At 32.5% G+C, this 19,129-nt stretch overlaps 1 protein-coding gene across 3 annotated transcripts in view; it reads left to right on the top strand.

Annotated features, from left to right (window-relative positions):
• The window catches only part of LOC135133533 (inactive dipeptidyl peptidase 10), a 274,882-nt gene that overhangs the window by 187,106 nt on the left and 68,647 nt on the right, over positions 1–19,129 (top strand). For all 3 annotated transcript variants that reach the window (XM_064061982.1, XM_064061981.1, XM_064061980.1), the window contains 2 exons: positions 13,844–13,984; positions 14,036–14,110. In XM_064061982.1, the coding sequence (XP_063918052.1) occupies positions 13,844–13,984; positions 14,036–14,110 (216 nt within the window). The remainder of the gene's footprint in view (positions 1–13,843; positions 13,985–14,035; positions 14,111–19,129) is intronic.

Here is a 19,129-nt window from a genome sequence, read left to right as displayed (position 1 = left end):
ACTGCACACATATCTTTGTTTTAAGTTATATGAATTGTCATAAAAAGTAATATTTAAAAAATTCTTAAAATATTTTTTTCAGGGGCGAGGAAAGTTCTGTCGAAATAACCTTGGACCACCTTTTATATTTTTCAGTAATTCTTTATTTTTCTTTCCTTTCTTATCATTTGAGATCTTTCTCCGTTTTTTATATCTTAGAAAATAACTATGTATGTAGATTTTTTTTCCTGTATCTCTTCTTCAGTTATAATTCGATTTGTCTATAACACTACCTATAAAATTTTCTCTTGTAAAATTTGAAAAATATGTCATGCTAAAAAAGCCGAATTTTTACTTCCCGAGCATAAACTAAGGAAGTATTGCAATCGAATGTTTTCTCAACGTTTCATGTTCCCTATACTACGACAATATAGGTCTCTCATTTCCATCTGTCTGTCTGTTTGTCTCTCTGTGTCGATTTTTTATTAGGCAGATATTTGTGGAAACTACTGGAACGATTGCTGTCAAATTTTGTATGTATATTAGAAATATTATGTAGATGATGAAAATAGTTAAAAAAATCCTGCACTAAACTTTTGAAAATTTTAAACTTCAAAGTTGGAGAATTAATTTCGTATTCAGATTTGTTTAAAGACAGTTAAATAATTAGTTACACATTAATATTTAATAATAATTTACTAGCATACTTAGTTATATTTGACCATTTTTATGGGAATTTTAGACTGTCAATTTAATTCACATTTAAAAATGTCAGAATTACGAAGTTAAATTTTGAAGCTTAATATTTAAAAAAAATTATTTAGAAATTTTTTTAACCAGTTTTTTCTTCGTTCTTCGTTTCTTCGGGGCCTTCGTAACAACGTACCATCAAGCTTATCCTCCATTTTTTGATCATCCTCTACATTATAAATTTTAAAGCAACAATTCTGGAGCTTATAAATGACCACAAGTAGAGATGTTAAAAAACCGTTCTTTATTAAATGGGTCCGCTTTTTTTGTTTTAAAACGTGTAATTTTTTCTTTTTTGGTGGTTTTCAGATCCCGATCGTAAGCTGAGGAAGTATTGTAATCGAGTCTATTGGGCGACTGGCTACTTTTATGTTTTCTCGGCGTCTCACGACCCTAGAATACATAGGTTTCTCGTTTCCGTCTGTCTGTCTGCCGTCTGTCATCGGTTCGAGTCTGTGTCGACTTTTATTACACAGATATTTTGAATTTTATCCTAGGCATCCAGATTTTTTAACATGTTACAATTTAACTTTGAAATTACAAAACCGAGTGCTTTAAAACCTTGCAACCGTTTTAAGTTTTTCGAAAATATGGTAAATGGTTAATCAAAATTAATTTACGACCCCCTCCTAAAAACTGATGACGTAATCTCAAAATTTTGCCAAATAATTAATAAGTCAATTACTTTTATTGATAAAATCAGAAACTGTGAAATCGAATGCTTTGAAATCTTGCAGACGTTTTAAAGTTATCGTATCGTAATTATGTTTATCCCCTCCAAAATATTGATGACGTCATCTCAAAATTTTGCTGAATAAATCCTATCGTAAATAAATGTAAGTCTTTACTTTAATATGGCATAGATATATCTTTATTTCAACTTATAGCGGTTCTCATAAAAAAATTGGCAAAACAAATTTTATTATTTTTCGAATCGAAAAAGCTGGGTATGTTTTATTGTATTTCAGGGACGAGAAAAGTTCTGCCGAAATAACCTTCGACCATTTTTCCTTCCCGAGCGTAAGCGAAGAAAGTATTGTAATCGAATCCGTCGACCGACTTTTGACTTTTATGTTTTCTCGACCTTTCATGACCCCTAGAATACGTTTCCGTCTGTCTGTCTGTCCGTCTGTCTGCCTTCCCGATTTTTATTAAACAGATAATCTCCAAAAGTACTGGGCCGATTATTGTCAAATTTTGTATTTATATTAGTAATGTCACGTAGATGGTAAAACGCTAACCAAAATTTGTCTAGTCAGCCCTACCTATAATGTGATGACGTCAAATCAAAATTATACATTGTAAATGGGTTTTACATTGCACAAAGGACATAGTCCTTCACATGTAGTTTAAGCCGCCTTATTGACTTTTTACTAAAAACGTTCAGATTTTTTGAAAAAAAAAATTATAAGACAACACTTTGCAATTTAATTTGAATCTGGAATACCGAATGTTTTGAAATCTTGCAGATGTTTTAAAGCTGTGATAAGCATGATGATGATTTAATTAAAATATATAAATTTAGCTTTTTTCTAGTTTTATGAGCAAGCGGTAACTCCCCCCCCCATTCTTCGTTCCAGTGACTACTCTTAATATTGTTCAGCCCTAGCTTAGCAAGTTTTAGCCTCGCCCACCCACCTTTTTTTCTTAGAAGATATGTCATTTACCAAAATGAATCTTATCTTATCAAGTACTACCTCCTCCCACCCACCCTTTATTTTCGTAGAGAGTGTGTCATTTACCAAAATCAATCTTATCTTAGCGGATACTAGCCCCACTTACACACGCTATTTTCATTATAACGATTTTATCTCTCTTCTGTTGAGATCCACCTTTCATTTGGACTAGACAAAATGAATCACTGAAATGTAGGCGGGGTGAATTATATGTGGTTTTTTCAAGTGAGAATGGGGACCAATAGAACGTAGTCTGTTAAAAAAAGCGTTTATCGTGATTTTTTGTTATACTACTTATTTGATATAACATTTACTTTTTATTTCTGAAAAAAAAATGAGAGAACGGGTGGGTGGGCGGGGCTAAGTTTAACTTTTGCATGCATAATCTTTTATAAGCAAGCAGTAGCTCCACCCACCCACCTCCTCTTGATTCCAGTGATTACTCTTAATATTGTTTAGTCATAGAGGATATAGATATACAGGAGAGGATATATTTTAATTCACTATTTGGTGTGGGGCACACCAAAAATCGATCGAACTTTCACTATTCAAAATAATTTTGTGGATATCTTTATCCATCGGATTTTTCATTTTATAATATAACAATAAACTTAAAAATTGTTTAGGGTGAATCTGACGACAGTGGCTCATTTTCGCGTTTTCTGATATATCTTTCTAAAGCGATATTTTGTTTTTGTAAGTAAACGTCAAATTGACGTAAGGAATTTTTTAATGATTTTTTTTCTCGAACTTAGACTTGTGAATTTAATAATGGACCTTTGAGTTGGTGCGCCACTTTTTGAATAGCCTGTATATCAAGGTGATGTTCTTAGATGGTAAAAAGTCAACCAAAATTTGATTAATCATCGCCACCAATAATCTGATGACGTCTCCTCAATTTTTTAGTAAACGTCATTTAAATTTTATAAAATAAGATACTTCTATACTTGTGGTTTATGAATTCGCCATAAGACAATCATATTGTCAATAATAAACAGTATTAAAATTAGTCACCAAAATGAAGAGGGGGTGGGTCGGCGCGTCTACTGCTTACCTATAAAAAACTCTTTAGGGAAAAGTTAAGCTTAGCCCCGCCCACCCACCCGTACTCACATTGATTTTTATCCTGAAATACGAAGTAAATCTTATAACAAATAGTACAACAAAAAGTTACGATTAGTGCTCTTTTTACAGCCTAATTGCTATCAGTTCCCACTCCTACTCTACAGATGAAGATATGACTAACCCCGCCCACCCACCCGTCTTCATTTCGGTGATTAATTTTATTTATTTTGAATGAAAGGTGTATCTTATACAGAAATAAAATTAGTCGCCAAAATGAGAAGAAAGAGAGGATGGGCGGGCCTAGTACTTGTTAAGATAAGATTGTGGCAAGTGATATAGTCTCTAAGAAAATAGAGGGCGGGTGGGCGGGGCTAGTAGTTGCGATGATAAAACTGAACAATATTAAGAGTAGTGTATACTTTATCAAATACATGTATAGCTAGACTATGAAAAAATAGATTTCTCGTTTTCGTCTGTTTGTGTATTTGTCATCTGTCTGTCTGTCTGTCTGTCGTCTCCCTGCGTCCATTTTTATTACACAAATAATTCCCGAAACTACCCGGCCGATTGTTGTTAAATTGTATAAGTAGCTTAGGAATGTCGAGGAGATAGTAAAACACTAAGCAAAATTTTTTAGTTATCCCACCAACAATTTGATGATGTCAACTCAAATTTTTTCCTATAATTCCTATTTAAAATTTATAAAATAACATACTCCTGTACTTGTAATCTATGAATCCACCTTGACTAGGCAAATTATATACATATCTTTTATTATATATCTTTTACATTAATAAAAATATCAAGCGTTGTCTAACTAATGAGAACGTCAAAGGTCCATTTTTTATAATCCATTTATTTTCTTACGCTGTGACTGGTATTATCTAAATATTTTTAACTTTTTTTAAGGGTTTATCACAAAAAAAAAATAAATTTGACAAAATTAAATTTTATAATTTTCGAGGAAGCTGGATTTGCTAGATTGTCTAAATAATCTTGGACCGCTTTTTTGAATGTAAAGTGTAAATTTTCAAATACTTTGCGTTCTACGATCATAAATATTTTTGAATCTTGTTTACAATGTGTGAAATATATGCTTCTAATTTATTAATCCACTTTTACTTTTAACCTTATGTGTGTAGATGATTCCTGAAATATTTAAAATTGAACAACAGTAACTTTACAATTTAGCTCAGAAACTACAGAACTGATTGACCTGAAATGTGTACTCATTTTTACACCTAATGTTAATAAAGTTATCAGAAAAATAAGTTTTGGAAAATTAAATTTTATAATCTAGAAATCGACTTTTTTGTCGAAAATACAGTAGAAGCAGTTGTTGCGACACAATTCTTAATTTTTCTATTGTAATTTCTAGAGTTTTCTAGGCTAAGAACAGTGGTGTAAACGGCGTTCCGACATTTCCATAAAAAACTGATATAAAAATACGGGATGAAAAATTTATGTGATTATGTTAAAATTAAAAATAAGACTATTTTGTCCCTTTAAGTTTGTTCTGCAAGCTATACGGTTACTTTAAGACTTATTCAGTACAAATCTTGACCTGTGGCGATATAAAAGCAGGCGACCTTTATTCGCCATAAAATAAAATGGCGGGACGTGTTCTCGGATGCAAGTGATGAAACAGCTAAGGCGGAAAGTGTCAGTAAAAACAAAAAACTATCTCCTCTGGACACACATTTTTTTTAATAAATGATAATTTCTGTTAGTATTTCTAAACCAACCTAAGCGAACAACGCGTCCTGAGTCGACTAGACGTCCACCGAAAGATTCACCTTCAAAACACAAGCGTCAATGGAAATTTTTCAAATATATTCTGAACCGTAGCTTTTGTAAAAAACACCGACCTTTATAACGTTTTTATAAATTCCATTCACACCGGTTCAAGCTACCGGAAGCAAAATCGTATTATTTATAATACCTATGTGCATGTAAATGATTTCATTACATATCCGACAAATCCAATACATAGAGTTATGGCACTCATCCGCTAATTTATTATGACTTAAACCTGACGTGTTTATCGCTCAGGTTTTAAAATACCCAAAGAACCCAAAGAGCACTCGCGAAAATAAACGCGATAATTTTAATGAGAGTTTTCATGCGAAATCGATAAGCTAGCAGGCTGTAAATACGTACACGGTTTCTGCCAGTTTCATGTTTCTGAAAAGTCAAAACATGGGAAAAGAGTATGCGCTTTGACAAGACAGTAAACGCTTACAATAAACTTTAAAAACAAACCCGATTTATTTTTATCTGGTCTTTCTAAAACATGCTCTCTAATTTAAACCTCTAACCAGTTACAATTTACAAATGGAAAAGTTGTTCCTGTTGGCCAAGTTTCGTAATTTTTTACCCCAGGTCTGATAAACGGAATAAGATGGCTGTAATCAAGGAAACTAATTACAATAAGAGAGTCATATATTTTATTCCCACGCCCACACATTTACGGTAAAGTGGAAAAAGAGCTGTAAAAAGTGGCGTTTGAGGAAAGAGTTTTATTCGCACAAAAATTAACTTTGTTTCACTGGTCGACCGTTTTTTGTGGACGAAATCGTTTCTGTAGAAATGTGCTATACAATTTCTTCAATATTAAAATAAATTCCTTCCTAATCTATACCTTAATACCTACGGCTCCTGCCATCATGTTGTGTGCTGTCTATTTTTAATTACCCCTAAAATCCCAAGGTACAATAAAATAACATATTTAAATAAGAAAGAAGTGATTTAAATTTCACTAGATTTTGTACATTCAAAATGTCAAATATTTTACTGAAAATATAAATTAAATTTAATGCACCCACTGATATTGTGGATAATGGATACAATCGACTGACGTAATAAAATTTGGCATCCGATTGTTTAAATATTTCAGAGACTATTGAATTAGGATTTGTAAATAACGAAATAACAGAAAATAAGAGTTTTTATACAACTGTGTAAAATTGCAAAACATGTTTTGTTTCTATATTATCTACATTGAAAATTCAATACAATTAGCCTCCATTTGTTAGAGCGTAGATGAGTTTATGATTTTAACTTGAAAATGTAAAGGGTAAAATTATATACTGGACATGTGTGGTTATTATTTAATAAAACTTCCATCAAATTTTGTATTTAAAATAAACCATTTATGCACACAAAATCAACACGATTGCTAATTTTAATTTTACACGAGGCAATTTAGTGCCCACTAGGAACGCTCAATATTAATTGTATATTAAACCTGAATAATAGGTAAATGTATGAAATTTATTGTGTAATAAATGTACAGAGATAAAGTGATGTATAATAATAATAATAATAAATAAAAAAAATAACTAGTCTGTCATAGTGAACTTTTCTACCTGCGATTGGTACTTCTACCTGTTTAGATTAGTGCCGCATTCCTGCTAGCGTGTTGACCAGTTCACTTAAGTTTATGTTTCCGCCTGTTATTGTTTGCGATTTAAAAGAAATAATTTAAAAACCACCCCCTTCTGAAATGTGAATGTTACGCCACTGACTGACAGTCCATTGTCAGATTCTGATCACTCACCATATTGAACTTAAAATAATCCATCTCTAACAACTCTAAGGTAATAGCAATCGGACGCTCAAGTGTTTATTTATGTTTATATGTTACGTCATCAATTTTTGGGGGAGAATAAACAGATATGCTTTACTAACAATCAATTTATAAGGCTTACAATAACTTTAACACGTCTACAAGATTTCAAAGTATTGATTTATTCAACAAAATAAGTTGACTGATTAAATAAATTACAAGTACAAGCTCATCATATTTTGTACAATTTACATAGGGAGGGGATAAGTAAATATATTTTGATTAAAAATGTATCATGCCTATCGTAACCTTTAAACATCTGCAAGATTTCAAAGCATTCGGTTTTGCAGATTCAAGATTATAGTGAAAAATGTTGTTCTATAATTTTGATTTTTTTTCCAAAAGTTTTAGGTTTTAGGCAAAACTCGACACGTATTCATAAACTACAAGTGTAGGACTATGTTATTTTATACTATTTAAAACACATTTACTATGTCGTCACCTGAGAACTTGTTTGATCTACAGACCAGAGCGCACTCAGGCCAATGTCGACTCTAAGCGTTCAGAAACGATTTGATCGATAAGCCACGTTCCGTGATCTGATACACATCCTAACCAGATTTTTGTATTTATGATTTCTCAATTTTTTAATTTCTCTATTTTTAATGTTTCGATTTCTCAATTTTCCGATGTTTCAGTTTTATGTTTTTTAAATTTTTCCCCTCTTCAATTTAAGGATTTTTAAATATTTCGACTTTTCAATTTTTGACTTTATATAAAGTCAATTTTTCCGATTTTCCTATTTCTTAACTTTCGATTATTTATTATATTGTAAGTTTTTCTTTCGTATTTCAATTTTTCGAAATTTCAGTTTTGGGATTTTTCAGTTTATTTATTATTAAATTTTTCGATTTTCCAATTTTTCAATTTCACGATTTTCAATTTTCCGTTGTTTCAATTTAACGTTTTTCCAATTTTTCTCCTCTTCAATTGTAAGATTTTTAAATATTTTGATTTTTCAATTTTTCAAATTTGAGTTTTATAAACTCAGTTTTTCGATTTTTCATTTCTTCAATTTTTCAGTTTTTTAGGTTTTTTGTGATTTTTCAATTAATTAAGGTTTTTATTTTTCGACTTTTTGACTTTTGACTCTTTGATTTCTCAATTTTTTGGTTATTTCAGTTTTGAAATTCTTCAGTTTTTCCATTCTTCTGTTTTTCAATTTTTCGAAATTTCAGTTTTGGGATTTTTCAGAATATTTATTATTCAATTTTTCCATTTTACAATTTCTCAATGTTTCTATCTCTCCTTTTTCAATTTTCCGATGTTTCAGTTTTACGTTTTTTAAATTTTTCTCCTCTTCAATTTAAGGATTTTTGAATTGTTCCGATTTTCCAATTTCTTGACTTTCGACTACTTCGCTTTTTCAGTTTTTCAATTCTTCAATTTTTCGATTTTTCAGGTTTTTGATTTTTCAATTTTATATATTTTTTAACGTTTCGATTTTTCGACTTCACTTTTTTGATTTTACGAGTTCTCAATTTTTGGATATTTCAGTTTTTCTTTCGTATTTCAATTTTTCGAAATTTCAGTTTTGGCAATTTTCAGTTTATTTATTATTCAATTTTTCGATTTTACAATTTTTTAATTTCACGATTTTCAATTTTCCGTTGTTTTAATTTAACGTTTTTCCAATTTTTCTCCTCTTTAATTGTACGATTTTTAAATATTTTGATTTTTCAATTTTTCAAATTTTACTTTTATAAACTCTCAGTTTTTCGATTTTTCATTTCTTCAATTTTTCAATTTTTTAGGTTTTTGATTTCAATTTTTTAAGGTTTTTATTTATCGACTTCACTCTCTTGACTCTTTGATGTCTCAATTTTTTGGTTATTTTAGTTTTGAAATTCTTCAGTTTTTCCATTCTTCTGTTTTTCAATTTTTCGAAATTTCAGTTTTGGCATTTTTCAGAATATTTATTATTCAATTTTTCGATTTTACAATTTCTCAATGTTTCTGTCTCTCCATTTTCAATTTTCCAATGTTTCGTTTTACGTTTTTTCAATTTTTCTCCTCTTCAATTTTACGATTTTTAAATATTTCGATATCTCGGTTTTCCAATTTTTTATTTTTCTAAATTCTCAATTTTTCGATTTTTCAATTAATCTATGTTTTGATTTTCCCATTTTTTCAAGTTCGATGTTTCGATTTTCCAGTTCTTCAATTCTTCAATTTTTCGATTTTTTTAAGGTTTCGACTTTTCGACTTCACTTTTTTGATTTTTCGATTTCATAATTTTTCAATTTTTTAGATACTCAACATTTAGATATTTTAGTTTTGAAATTTTTCAGTTTATCCATTCTTCAGTTTTTCTTTCATTTTTCAGTTTTTCGATATTTCACTTTTAGGATTCTTCAATATTTCGATTCTTCGACTTTTCGATTTTTGACTTCTGGATTTTCCGATGTCTCGATTTTTTACTTTTATCGATTTTTAAATTTTAGATTTTTCGATTTCTCGAATTTTCAATTTTTAGAATTTTTCAAATGTTTTATTTCTTAATCTTTCGATTTTTCGGCTTCCTGATTTTAGATTTTCTGTTATTCAATTTTTCGTTTTTTAAATTTTTCATTTTTAAAATTTTTTATCGATTTATAAGTTCTTCAACTTATAACTTTTCGATTTTTTAGGTCGAATTGAGAATAGGCCTTTTGGCCTATTTCGGTTTTTCAATTTTTTGATTTTTCGATTTCTCAATCTTTCGTCTTTCGATTTCTCAATACTTCAATTTTTAAATTTTTCGAATTTCTAAATATTTTGATTTCTCGATTTATCGAGATTTGTTTTTTTTTCTTTAACTTTTCGATTTTTTTATTTTGGCCTATTCCGGTTTCTCAATTTTTCGATTCGTCGAGTTCTGGCTTTCTCGATCTTTTGATTTTTCGATTTCTCGGTTTTTCGATTTTTTGCTTTTCGGTTTTTCGATTTTCCAGTTTTTCGATGTTTCTTTCAATTATCTGGTTTTTCAATTTTTCGATTTTTTAAATTTTGAAGTTTCGATTTTTCCATTTTTCGTTTTTCGGTTTTTAAAAACATCCAAAAATTGTAAAACTGAATGTCGAGAAATCGAGAAATTGAAAACTCAAGTCGAAAAATATCGAAAAGTAGAATTACCCCAAAATCGAAAAATCCAAAAGTTAAAAAAAAGCGAAAAATTGAAAAATCGAAAAACTGAAAAATCAAAGATTTTAAAAAATCGGAAATTTGAAAAATCGAAACACCAAAAGCTGTGAAGTTGAAAAATCGAAAGATTCGGAAATCGAAACATCAAAAAACTGAAAAATCTAATATTTAAAAATTAAAAAAATGAAGTAGAAATATTGAAAAACTGAAAACTCGAGAAATCAGGAAATTGAAATATCAAAAAAAAACGAAAAATCAGAAGATCCAGAAATTGGAAAATCGAGAAAAATTGAAGAATCCAAAAACTGAAAAATCCCAAAACTAAAACATCAAAAAATTGAGAAATCTAAAAATTGGAAAATTAAAAAATCAAAAAACTGAAACATCGAGATATTAAAAAAATCCAAACTGAAATCAGGAAAATTGGGAAATCTAAAATTCGAAAAACAGGAACATCGAAAAATCAAGAAGTGAAAAAAGTTGAAAATGAAAAATTTAAAATTAAAATGTGTAAAAAATTGAAGAATTTTAAATTAAAAAAATCGATAAACTGAAAAAGTCCAAAACTGAAATGACGAAAAATTGGGAAATGGAAAAACTGAAAAATCGAAAAATCTAATAATTGGAAAGTCGAAAAATCGAGAAAGCGAGAAATCAAAGAAACGCAATATCCAAAAATTGAAAAACTCAATCATGGGCTAATAGAGAGATTGGAAAGACGAGAAGAAATAGAAAATACTCAAAACCGAAAAATCGAAAAGTTAAAAATTGAAAAATTGAAAATTTAAACATACAAAACTGAAAAATTTAAATTAAAAAAAATAGGTAAATAAAAAAAACTAAACCATCAAAAAATTGAGAATTCTAAAAATTGGAAAATTGAAAAATCAAAAACTGAAACATCGAGAAATTAAAAAATTCCAAACTGAAAACAGGAAAATTTGGGAAATCTGGAAATTGAAAAAACGAAATATCGGAGAACTAGAAAATCGAAAAATCTAAAACTTGAAAAACCGAAATGTCGAAAAATTGAAAAACCGCGAAATCAAAACATCGAAAATTTGAAAAACTGAAACATCGAAAAATCGATCGAGATGTCAAAAATTCTTGAAATCGAAAAGTGGAAATGAAAAATTTAAAATTAAAATGTATTAAAAATTAAAAAATATTAAATTAAATAAATCGATAAATTGAAAAAGTTCAAAACTGAAATGACGAAAAATTGGGAAATGGAAAAACTGAAAAATCGAAAAATCTAATAATTGAAAAGTCGAAAAGTCGAAAAATCAAGAACGGGAGAAATCAGTGAAACGCAATATCCAAAAATTGAAAAACTCAATCATAGGTTAATAGAGAAATTGGAAAGTCGAAAAGAAATAGAAAATACCCAAAACCGAAAAATCGAAAAGTTAAAAATTGAAAAATTGAAAATTTAAACATACAAAATTGAAAAATTTAAATTAAAAAAAAATAGGTAAATAAAAAAACTAAAACATCAAAAAATTGAGAAATCTAAAAATTGGAAAATTGAAAAATCAAAAACTGAAACATCGAGAAATTAAAAAGTTCCAAACTAAAATCAGGAAAATTTGGGAAATCTGAAAATTGAAAAATCGAAATATCGGAAAACTAGAAAATCGAAAAATCTAAAACTTGAGAAGCCGAAAAGTCGAAAAACTGAAAAACCGCGAAATCAAAATATCGAAAATTTGAAAAACTGAAACATTGAAAAATCGATCGAGATGTCAAAAATTCGGGAAATAGAAAAGTGGAAAATGAAAAATTTAAAATTAAAATGTATAAAAAATTAAAGAATTTTAAATTAAAAAAATCGATAAATTGAAAAAGTTCAAAACTGAAATGACGAAAAATTGGGAAATGGAAAAACTGAAAAATCGAAAAATCGAATAATTGAAAAGCCGCGAAGTCGAAAAATTGAGAAAGCGAGAAATCAAAGAAAAGCAATATCCAAAAATTGAAAAACTCAATCATGGGTTAATAGAGAAATTGGAAAGTCGAAAAGAAATAGAAAATATCCAAAACCGAAAAATCGAAAAGATAAAAATTGAAAAATTGAAAATTTAAACAGACAAAATTGAAAAATTTAAATTAAAAAAAATAGGTAAATAAAAAAAACTAAAATATCAAAAAATTGAGAAACCTAAAAAATGGAAATCAAAAAACCGAAAAATGAGGAGTCAAAAAACTAAAAATGAATAAATTGAAAAATTCCAAAACTGAAATGACGAAATCTGAAGAACTGAAAAGTCGAAAAATCGAAAAAGCAAAAAATTAAAATATCGAAACATCCAAAAATTAAAAGAAAATCGAGTAATAGAGAAATTGAATAGTCGATTTTTCGTTTTTAGATTTTCAAATTTTTCATTTGTTTTAATTTTTTATGTTTCGATTTTTCGATTTTCAGTTCTTCGATATTTTTATTTTTCAGTTGTTCAGTTTTACCATTTTTTTTTGTGTTTCGATTTCTTGACATCCTTGTTTTTCGATTTTTAAAATCATTCCATTTTTAGATTTCTCGATTTTTCAGGTTTTCGATTTTTCAAATTTTCGATTATATTTTTTCTCGGTGATAATATCACGCAATGTATCGAAAATAAAAACAAAAATTTGTCACTAAAAACATTTAAAAATCCACATGGAGTAGAGACAATGTTTCCAAAACATAAAAAATAACTAAATTTTCCCGAAAAAAATCCATCGGATTATTACGATTTCAACAATATTGTTAATTTAAGACACCATCTAAATATGTACCAAAAATGTTCATTTATTCAATCGCTTCTGAACGCTTGGAGTCGACAATGTCCAATTTTGAAGTGACGTCATCACATTATTGATGGGGATGATTAGACAAATTTTGGTTAGCATTGTACCAGATACATGATATTTCTAATATAAATACAAAATTTGATAACAATCGGCCCAGGACTTTCAGAGATTATCTGTCTAATAAAAATCCGGGACGGCAGACAGACGGACGGACAGACGGACAGACAGACGGACTTCGCTTCGCTTACGCTCGGGAAGTAAAAACGTACCGTCGGCAGATGTACTTGCAGAAAAATTGTCACGTGCACCAACACTGCCCAGGTAACAGCATGAACTCAAAAATCAAGAAAAATCGAGGAGCACAAAATAATAAAACGTAGTTTACTTTAAACGCCCCCAAAAAATCGATGTCAGTCCGGCCGTAGTAATAATTCTCATGACAAATCCAACTCGTAGAGTTGTAGCATCAAACTCGACGTTAACACAGAAAACTTTCTTTATGGAACTAGCACTGCAAGGTTTCATTCAGTTGTTCCGCTCAAGAATGTTTTTGATTTATCTTTTAAAGTTTGCAGTGAGTTTTGGCAATAGAACTTCCCTATCCTCGCTCCCGGAATTATTGTTTTGGACACGAACACTAAATTACGATAAATTTTAATTAAATTATTCGAGAAATTCGTAGCGCTGGAGTCGGTGGTCAGAATTCCGAAGGAATTTTGCCGCTTGACTTGTCCTTAATAGTCTTTATGAGCGCCTAATATCGTTCTCAGACGAGTGTTCCTTCTTGTCCTTTATTTCCTGTTGGTTTCAATTACATTTGTCACAATTTCAGGGCGAGCTGACTCCTAGAAGATTACCTCCTTCCTGGATTTCACACTCTCATTTCGTTTACCAAGCTGACGACGGAAGCCTGGCTATACTCGACACTAGTGTTAATTTCTCCGTTAGTGTTCTAGTTACTAATCACACTTTGGTAAGTTTTTTCGTTTTTGATTACATAAATCTTACGACGGGTTTTTTTCAGAGGCAACTGAACGTCAAGGGGTATCAGTGCTCAAAGGACCTTAAATATGTGCTCTTCCAACATGACGTTAAATCAGTAAGTCTAATTTTAATCAGTTTCGTTTCATTCAGTTGGAACAACATAGGATGTAGTCGATAAAGTTGATTTATTTCGTGAATTTGCCATGATAAACAGACGCGTTTAATGAACCAGCGGAACGCACGTTTCGGATTTATTTCCGCCATGGTTGTGTTTCTGTGTTTGCAGTGTTACAAAATGACTGATTTCAGCAGTGGCGTACGTGTTTTTAAATAGTGTCTATTTCAATTTTTAAAAATCAAGGACATTCCGGAGTCAAGGACAGTCCTAAATTGCCCTCGAAGTGTCATGGCGTTAATTCAAACCGTTAAATAAACCGCAAACCACGATCTACGACACTAAAAATGGAGGATCTTTATACGTCATAAAATAAAATGGCGGGACGTGTTCTCGGACGCGAGTGGCGAAACAACCAGGAGGAGAGGGTCAATAAAAAATAATATATACCATATACGTAAAAGTGTAAAGGACCTTTTTTTGAATAAATGCGGAGCGAGTGTTTAAAAAACGAGTGTCTAAAACCACAATTATCGAAGCTCTGAAATTTATTCCTCTAAAAAAAAATAAGATACTAACATCATGAATGGATAATAAAGGTACATTTATCAGTGCACCCGGTAAATGAAAACTGTAAATCCAACATGGACGTTCGAGGGACTGCGTCGGATGCGATCATAAATGATGCAAAGGAGTAAAAGGTAAATAAAAGCCGCAATCGAATACAGATGTACAAGGAACCGAGGCGAATGCGTTCATAAATTGCTTAAGAAGGTAAACAAATAAATAAAATCCGTAAACAGAACATGGATACTGAGATTCAGAGGAAAACATTCTGGAAGTATTACGTAAAAGGGTCACGACAGATAAGAATCCTTACGTAAAGGGTCTCGGTACAGGGGAGTCGGATAAATGAAGGCATTAATGGAGTAAAGGGGCTACGGTATAGGTAAATACGAGTGCAAATGACGTCTAAACAATCGAGACGTAACGTAAGGGATGCAAGGGAGTAAAGTAAATAAAAGCCGCGGATCGAACAGGGGTGTATAGGGGACCGAAAAGAAAACGTTTTTAAACCTATTTAGGAATTATACGTTCATAAATTGAGAAAAATGAAGTCAAACATTCATACAAATTCATTGTCTATATCTAAGTCTATATTTAAGTGGTATTTTATGAAAAATTTTAAGTATTGGTGAGGATAATTATAAAATGTTGGTTAATATTTTACCACCTACAAAATATTCGTAGATTATGGCCAAAGAATTTTCAGAACTAGATCTCATGTAAGCCAGTTTTACAAATTTGATGAGAATACATAGTTCGAAATCGAATTTAAACGTACATCAGCATTTCCCTGCCTGTTGAGTTGAGAAAACGTAATAAATTGTGGAAACTATTGCTAAAACTAACAGTTTCTTAGTTTCTGAACAAAGTTGTCAAAGCTACAGTTACCAGAATATGAAAACCGAGCCAATCGTCTCCTTTTTGAAAAATGAATCGATTTAGCTACACCCAAGCGTTTTCGAGAAATCAAAATAATCAAAAGTTGCTGATCTGTACCCTAACATGATCTATCGTCTGTTCGCGTCTGTGTCGATTTATTATTACATAAATAATTTCCGAGACTACTGGAGCGATTGTTGTCACATTCAGGAATATTATTTTAGGAAAATTTGTCTTATCATCTCCACCAACAATAACATGATGTCATTTACGACATTTACCGTAGTAAATATGTACTATTTAAAATTTATAAAATAACATATGGAGGAGTATGTTAGTAGTTTATGAATTCGTGTTGAGTGTTTAAGAACCCAGATTTTTGAAAAATAAAAATAAAAACTGCATAACGACATTTTACAGTTTAATTTTGGAATTGAAAAATCGAATACTTTATCATTAACAAACATTTATTCGTTTACCCTCTCCTAAGAAACTTATGATGTCGTGTCAAAATCTTGACGAATAAATCCTATCTAAAACATGCATTGTTATCACTCTGTAGATGTGGTTTACCCGTGCATTCATATTTTTAGAATTAGTTATACAGAGTGAAAAAAAAATGAATGAGTCAATCTATTTTACTGTACGAATCAAAAACTGATCACTCTATTTTCGCAATAATATTAAAACTTTAGACCATTTTTTTTAATAAAACCTGAACGTGCTCACTGCGCTCGCATTCTAACCGTTCTTGTATTAAAGGTTAGTCTCACAATTATTCAAGAGAGTTTTAGCGAGGTTGTTTGTGTTTAACTGTAATTGACGAAAAGGACGAAAGAGAACGAAAAGGACGAAAAGAACGAAAAAGAACGAAAACGGCGAAAAGGACGGAAAGGGCGGAAAGGACGAAAAGGACGAAAAGGACGAAAATGACGAAAATGACAATAAGGACGAAAAGGACGAAAAATGGGCGAAGGACGAAAAGAGGACGAAGGACGAAAAAAGGACCAAGGACGAAAAGGACGAAGAACTAAGGACGAAAAGGTCGAAGGACGAAAAGGTCGAAGGACGAAAAAAGGACGAAGGACGAAGGACGAGAAAGACAAGGACAAAAAGGACAAGAAGGACGAAAAGGACGAAAAGCACGGAGGACGAAAAGGACGAAAAGGTGGAAGAGCCAAAAGAACAAAAAGGACGAAGAGGACGAAAAGGACGAAAAGGACGAAAAGAACGAAGGACGAAAAAAACAGAGGACGAAAAGCACAAAGGAAGAAAAGATCGAAGGATGAAGAACGAAAAACACGAAGGACGAAGGACGAAAAAAGGAAGGACGAAAAAGGACGAAAAGGACGAAAAGGACGAAAAGGACGAAAATGACGAAAAGGACGACGGACGAAAAGGACAAAGAACAAACAGGACAAAGGAAGAAAATATCGAAGGACGAAGAACTAAAAGCACGAAAGACGAAGGACGAAAAAACGAGGAAGGACGAAAAGTACGAAAATGACAAAAAGGACGAACGACGAAAAGGACGAATGACGAAAAGGAAGGACGAAAAGGACGAAGGACGCAAAGAACGTAGGACGGAAAGGACGTAGGACGAAAAGGACGAAGAACGAAGGACGAGAAGGACGAAGAACGGAAAAAGGACAAAGGACGAAAAGGACGAAGGACGGGGAGGACAATGAAGGACGAAAAGGACGAAGGACGAGAAGGACAAAAAGGACGAAAAGGACGAAAAGGACGAAAAGGACGAAGGACGAAGGACGAAAAGGACGAAGGACGAAAATGACGTTGGACGAAAAAGGCACGAAAGATGAAAAGGATGAAGGACGAAGGACAAAAAGGACGAAGGACGAAAAGGACGAAGGACGAAAATGACGAAGGGCGAAAAGGATGAAGAACGAAGGACGAGAAAGACGAAGAACGGAAAGGGCGAAAAGGACGAAAAGGACGAAGGACGGAAAGGACAAAAGACAGAAAGGACGAAGGACGGAAAAGACGAAGGACGGAAAGGACGAAGGACGGAAAGGACGAAGAACGAAAAGGACGAGGGACGAAAAAGACGAAGAACTAAGGACGAGAAGGACGAAGAACGGAAAAAGGACAAAGGACGAAAAGGACGAAGGACGGGGAGGACAACAAGGACAAAAAGGACGAAAAGGATGAAGGACGAAAAGGACGAAGGACGGAAAGGACGAAGAACGGAAAGGATGAAGAACGAAGGACGAGAAGGATGAAGAACGAAGGACGAGAAGGACGAAGAACGGAAAAAGGACAAAGGACGAAAAGGACGAAGGACGGAGGACGGGGAGCACAATGAAGGACGAAAAGGACGAAGGACGAGAAGGACAAAAAGGACGAAAAGGACGAAAAGGACGAAGGACGAAAGACGAAAATGACGTTGGACGAAAAAAGGACGAAGGATGAAAAGGACGAAGGACGAAGGACAAAAAGGACGAAGGACGAAAAGGACGAAGGACGGAGGACGGGGAGCACAATGTAGGACGAAAAGGACGAAGGACGAGAAGGACAAAAAGGACGAAATAGACGAAAAGGATGAAAGACGAAGGACGAAAATGACGTTGGAGGAAAAAAGGACGAAGGATGAAAAGGACGAAGGACGAAGGACAACAAGAACGAAGGACGAAAAGGGTGAAGAACGAAGGACGAGAAAGACGAAGGACGGAAAGGGCGAAAAGGACGAAGGACTGAAAGGATGAAGGACGGAAAGGATGAAGGACGGAAAGGACGAAGGACGAAAAGGACGAAGGACGAAAAGAACAAAAGGCGAAAAGGACGTAGGACGAGGAGGATTATGAAGGACGAAAAGCACGAAGCGATAAAAAGACGAAGGGAGAAAAAGATAAAGGACGAAAAGGACGAAGAACGAAGGACGAGAAAGACGAAGGACGAAACGGACGAAGGACCGAAAGGACGAAGGATGGAAAGGGCGAAGGACGGAAAGGACGAGGGACGAAAAGGACGAGGGACGGAAAGGAGGAAGGACGGAAAGGATGAAGGACGTAAAGGATGAAGGACGAAAAAGACGAAGGACGAAAAGGACGAAGGACGAAAGGGACGAAGGACGAAAAGGACGAAGGACGAAAAGGACGAAGGACGAAAAGGACGAAGGACGAAAAGGACGAAGGACGAAAAGGACGATGGACGAAAAGGACGAAGGACGAGGAGGATTACGAAGGACGAAAAAGACGAAAGGCGAAAAGGACGAAGGGCGAAATGGACGAAGAACGAAAAGGACGACGGACGAAAAGACGAAGGTCGAAAAGGACGAAGGACGAAAAGGACGAAGGACGAAAAAGACGAAGGACGAAAAGGACGAAGCTGAGTATCATTCATCTTTATTCTCACAGAATTATGTCAGCGAAGTTGTAAGTGGGTTTTGTTGAAAGAATAAATCTCTAGATTTTAAAACAAACTCAGTCTTTGAATACGAGCGCAGCGAGTACGTGCAGGTTACAAGAGTCCCCTACTTGAACAAACATAATTATTCCTAAAATTCACACTTTTGTGGACGATAGATATATTTTTTTGTTTATAATTTGGTTTCTC

This window comes from Zophobas morio, unplaced genomic scaffold (genome assembly GCF_036711695.1).
Source record: "Zophobas morio isolate AGI-343-1 ecotype UQ-CSIRO unplaced genomic scaffold, CSIRO_AGI_Zmor_V1 ptg000022l, whole genome shotgun sequence".
Lineage (NCBI taxonomy): Eukaryota > Metazoa > Arthropoda > Insecta > Coleoptera > Tenebrionidae > Zophobas > Zophobas morio.
Note: the sequence above shows the minus strand (reverse complement) of the source record. Positions and strands in the feature narration are given on the sequence as shown.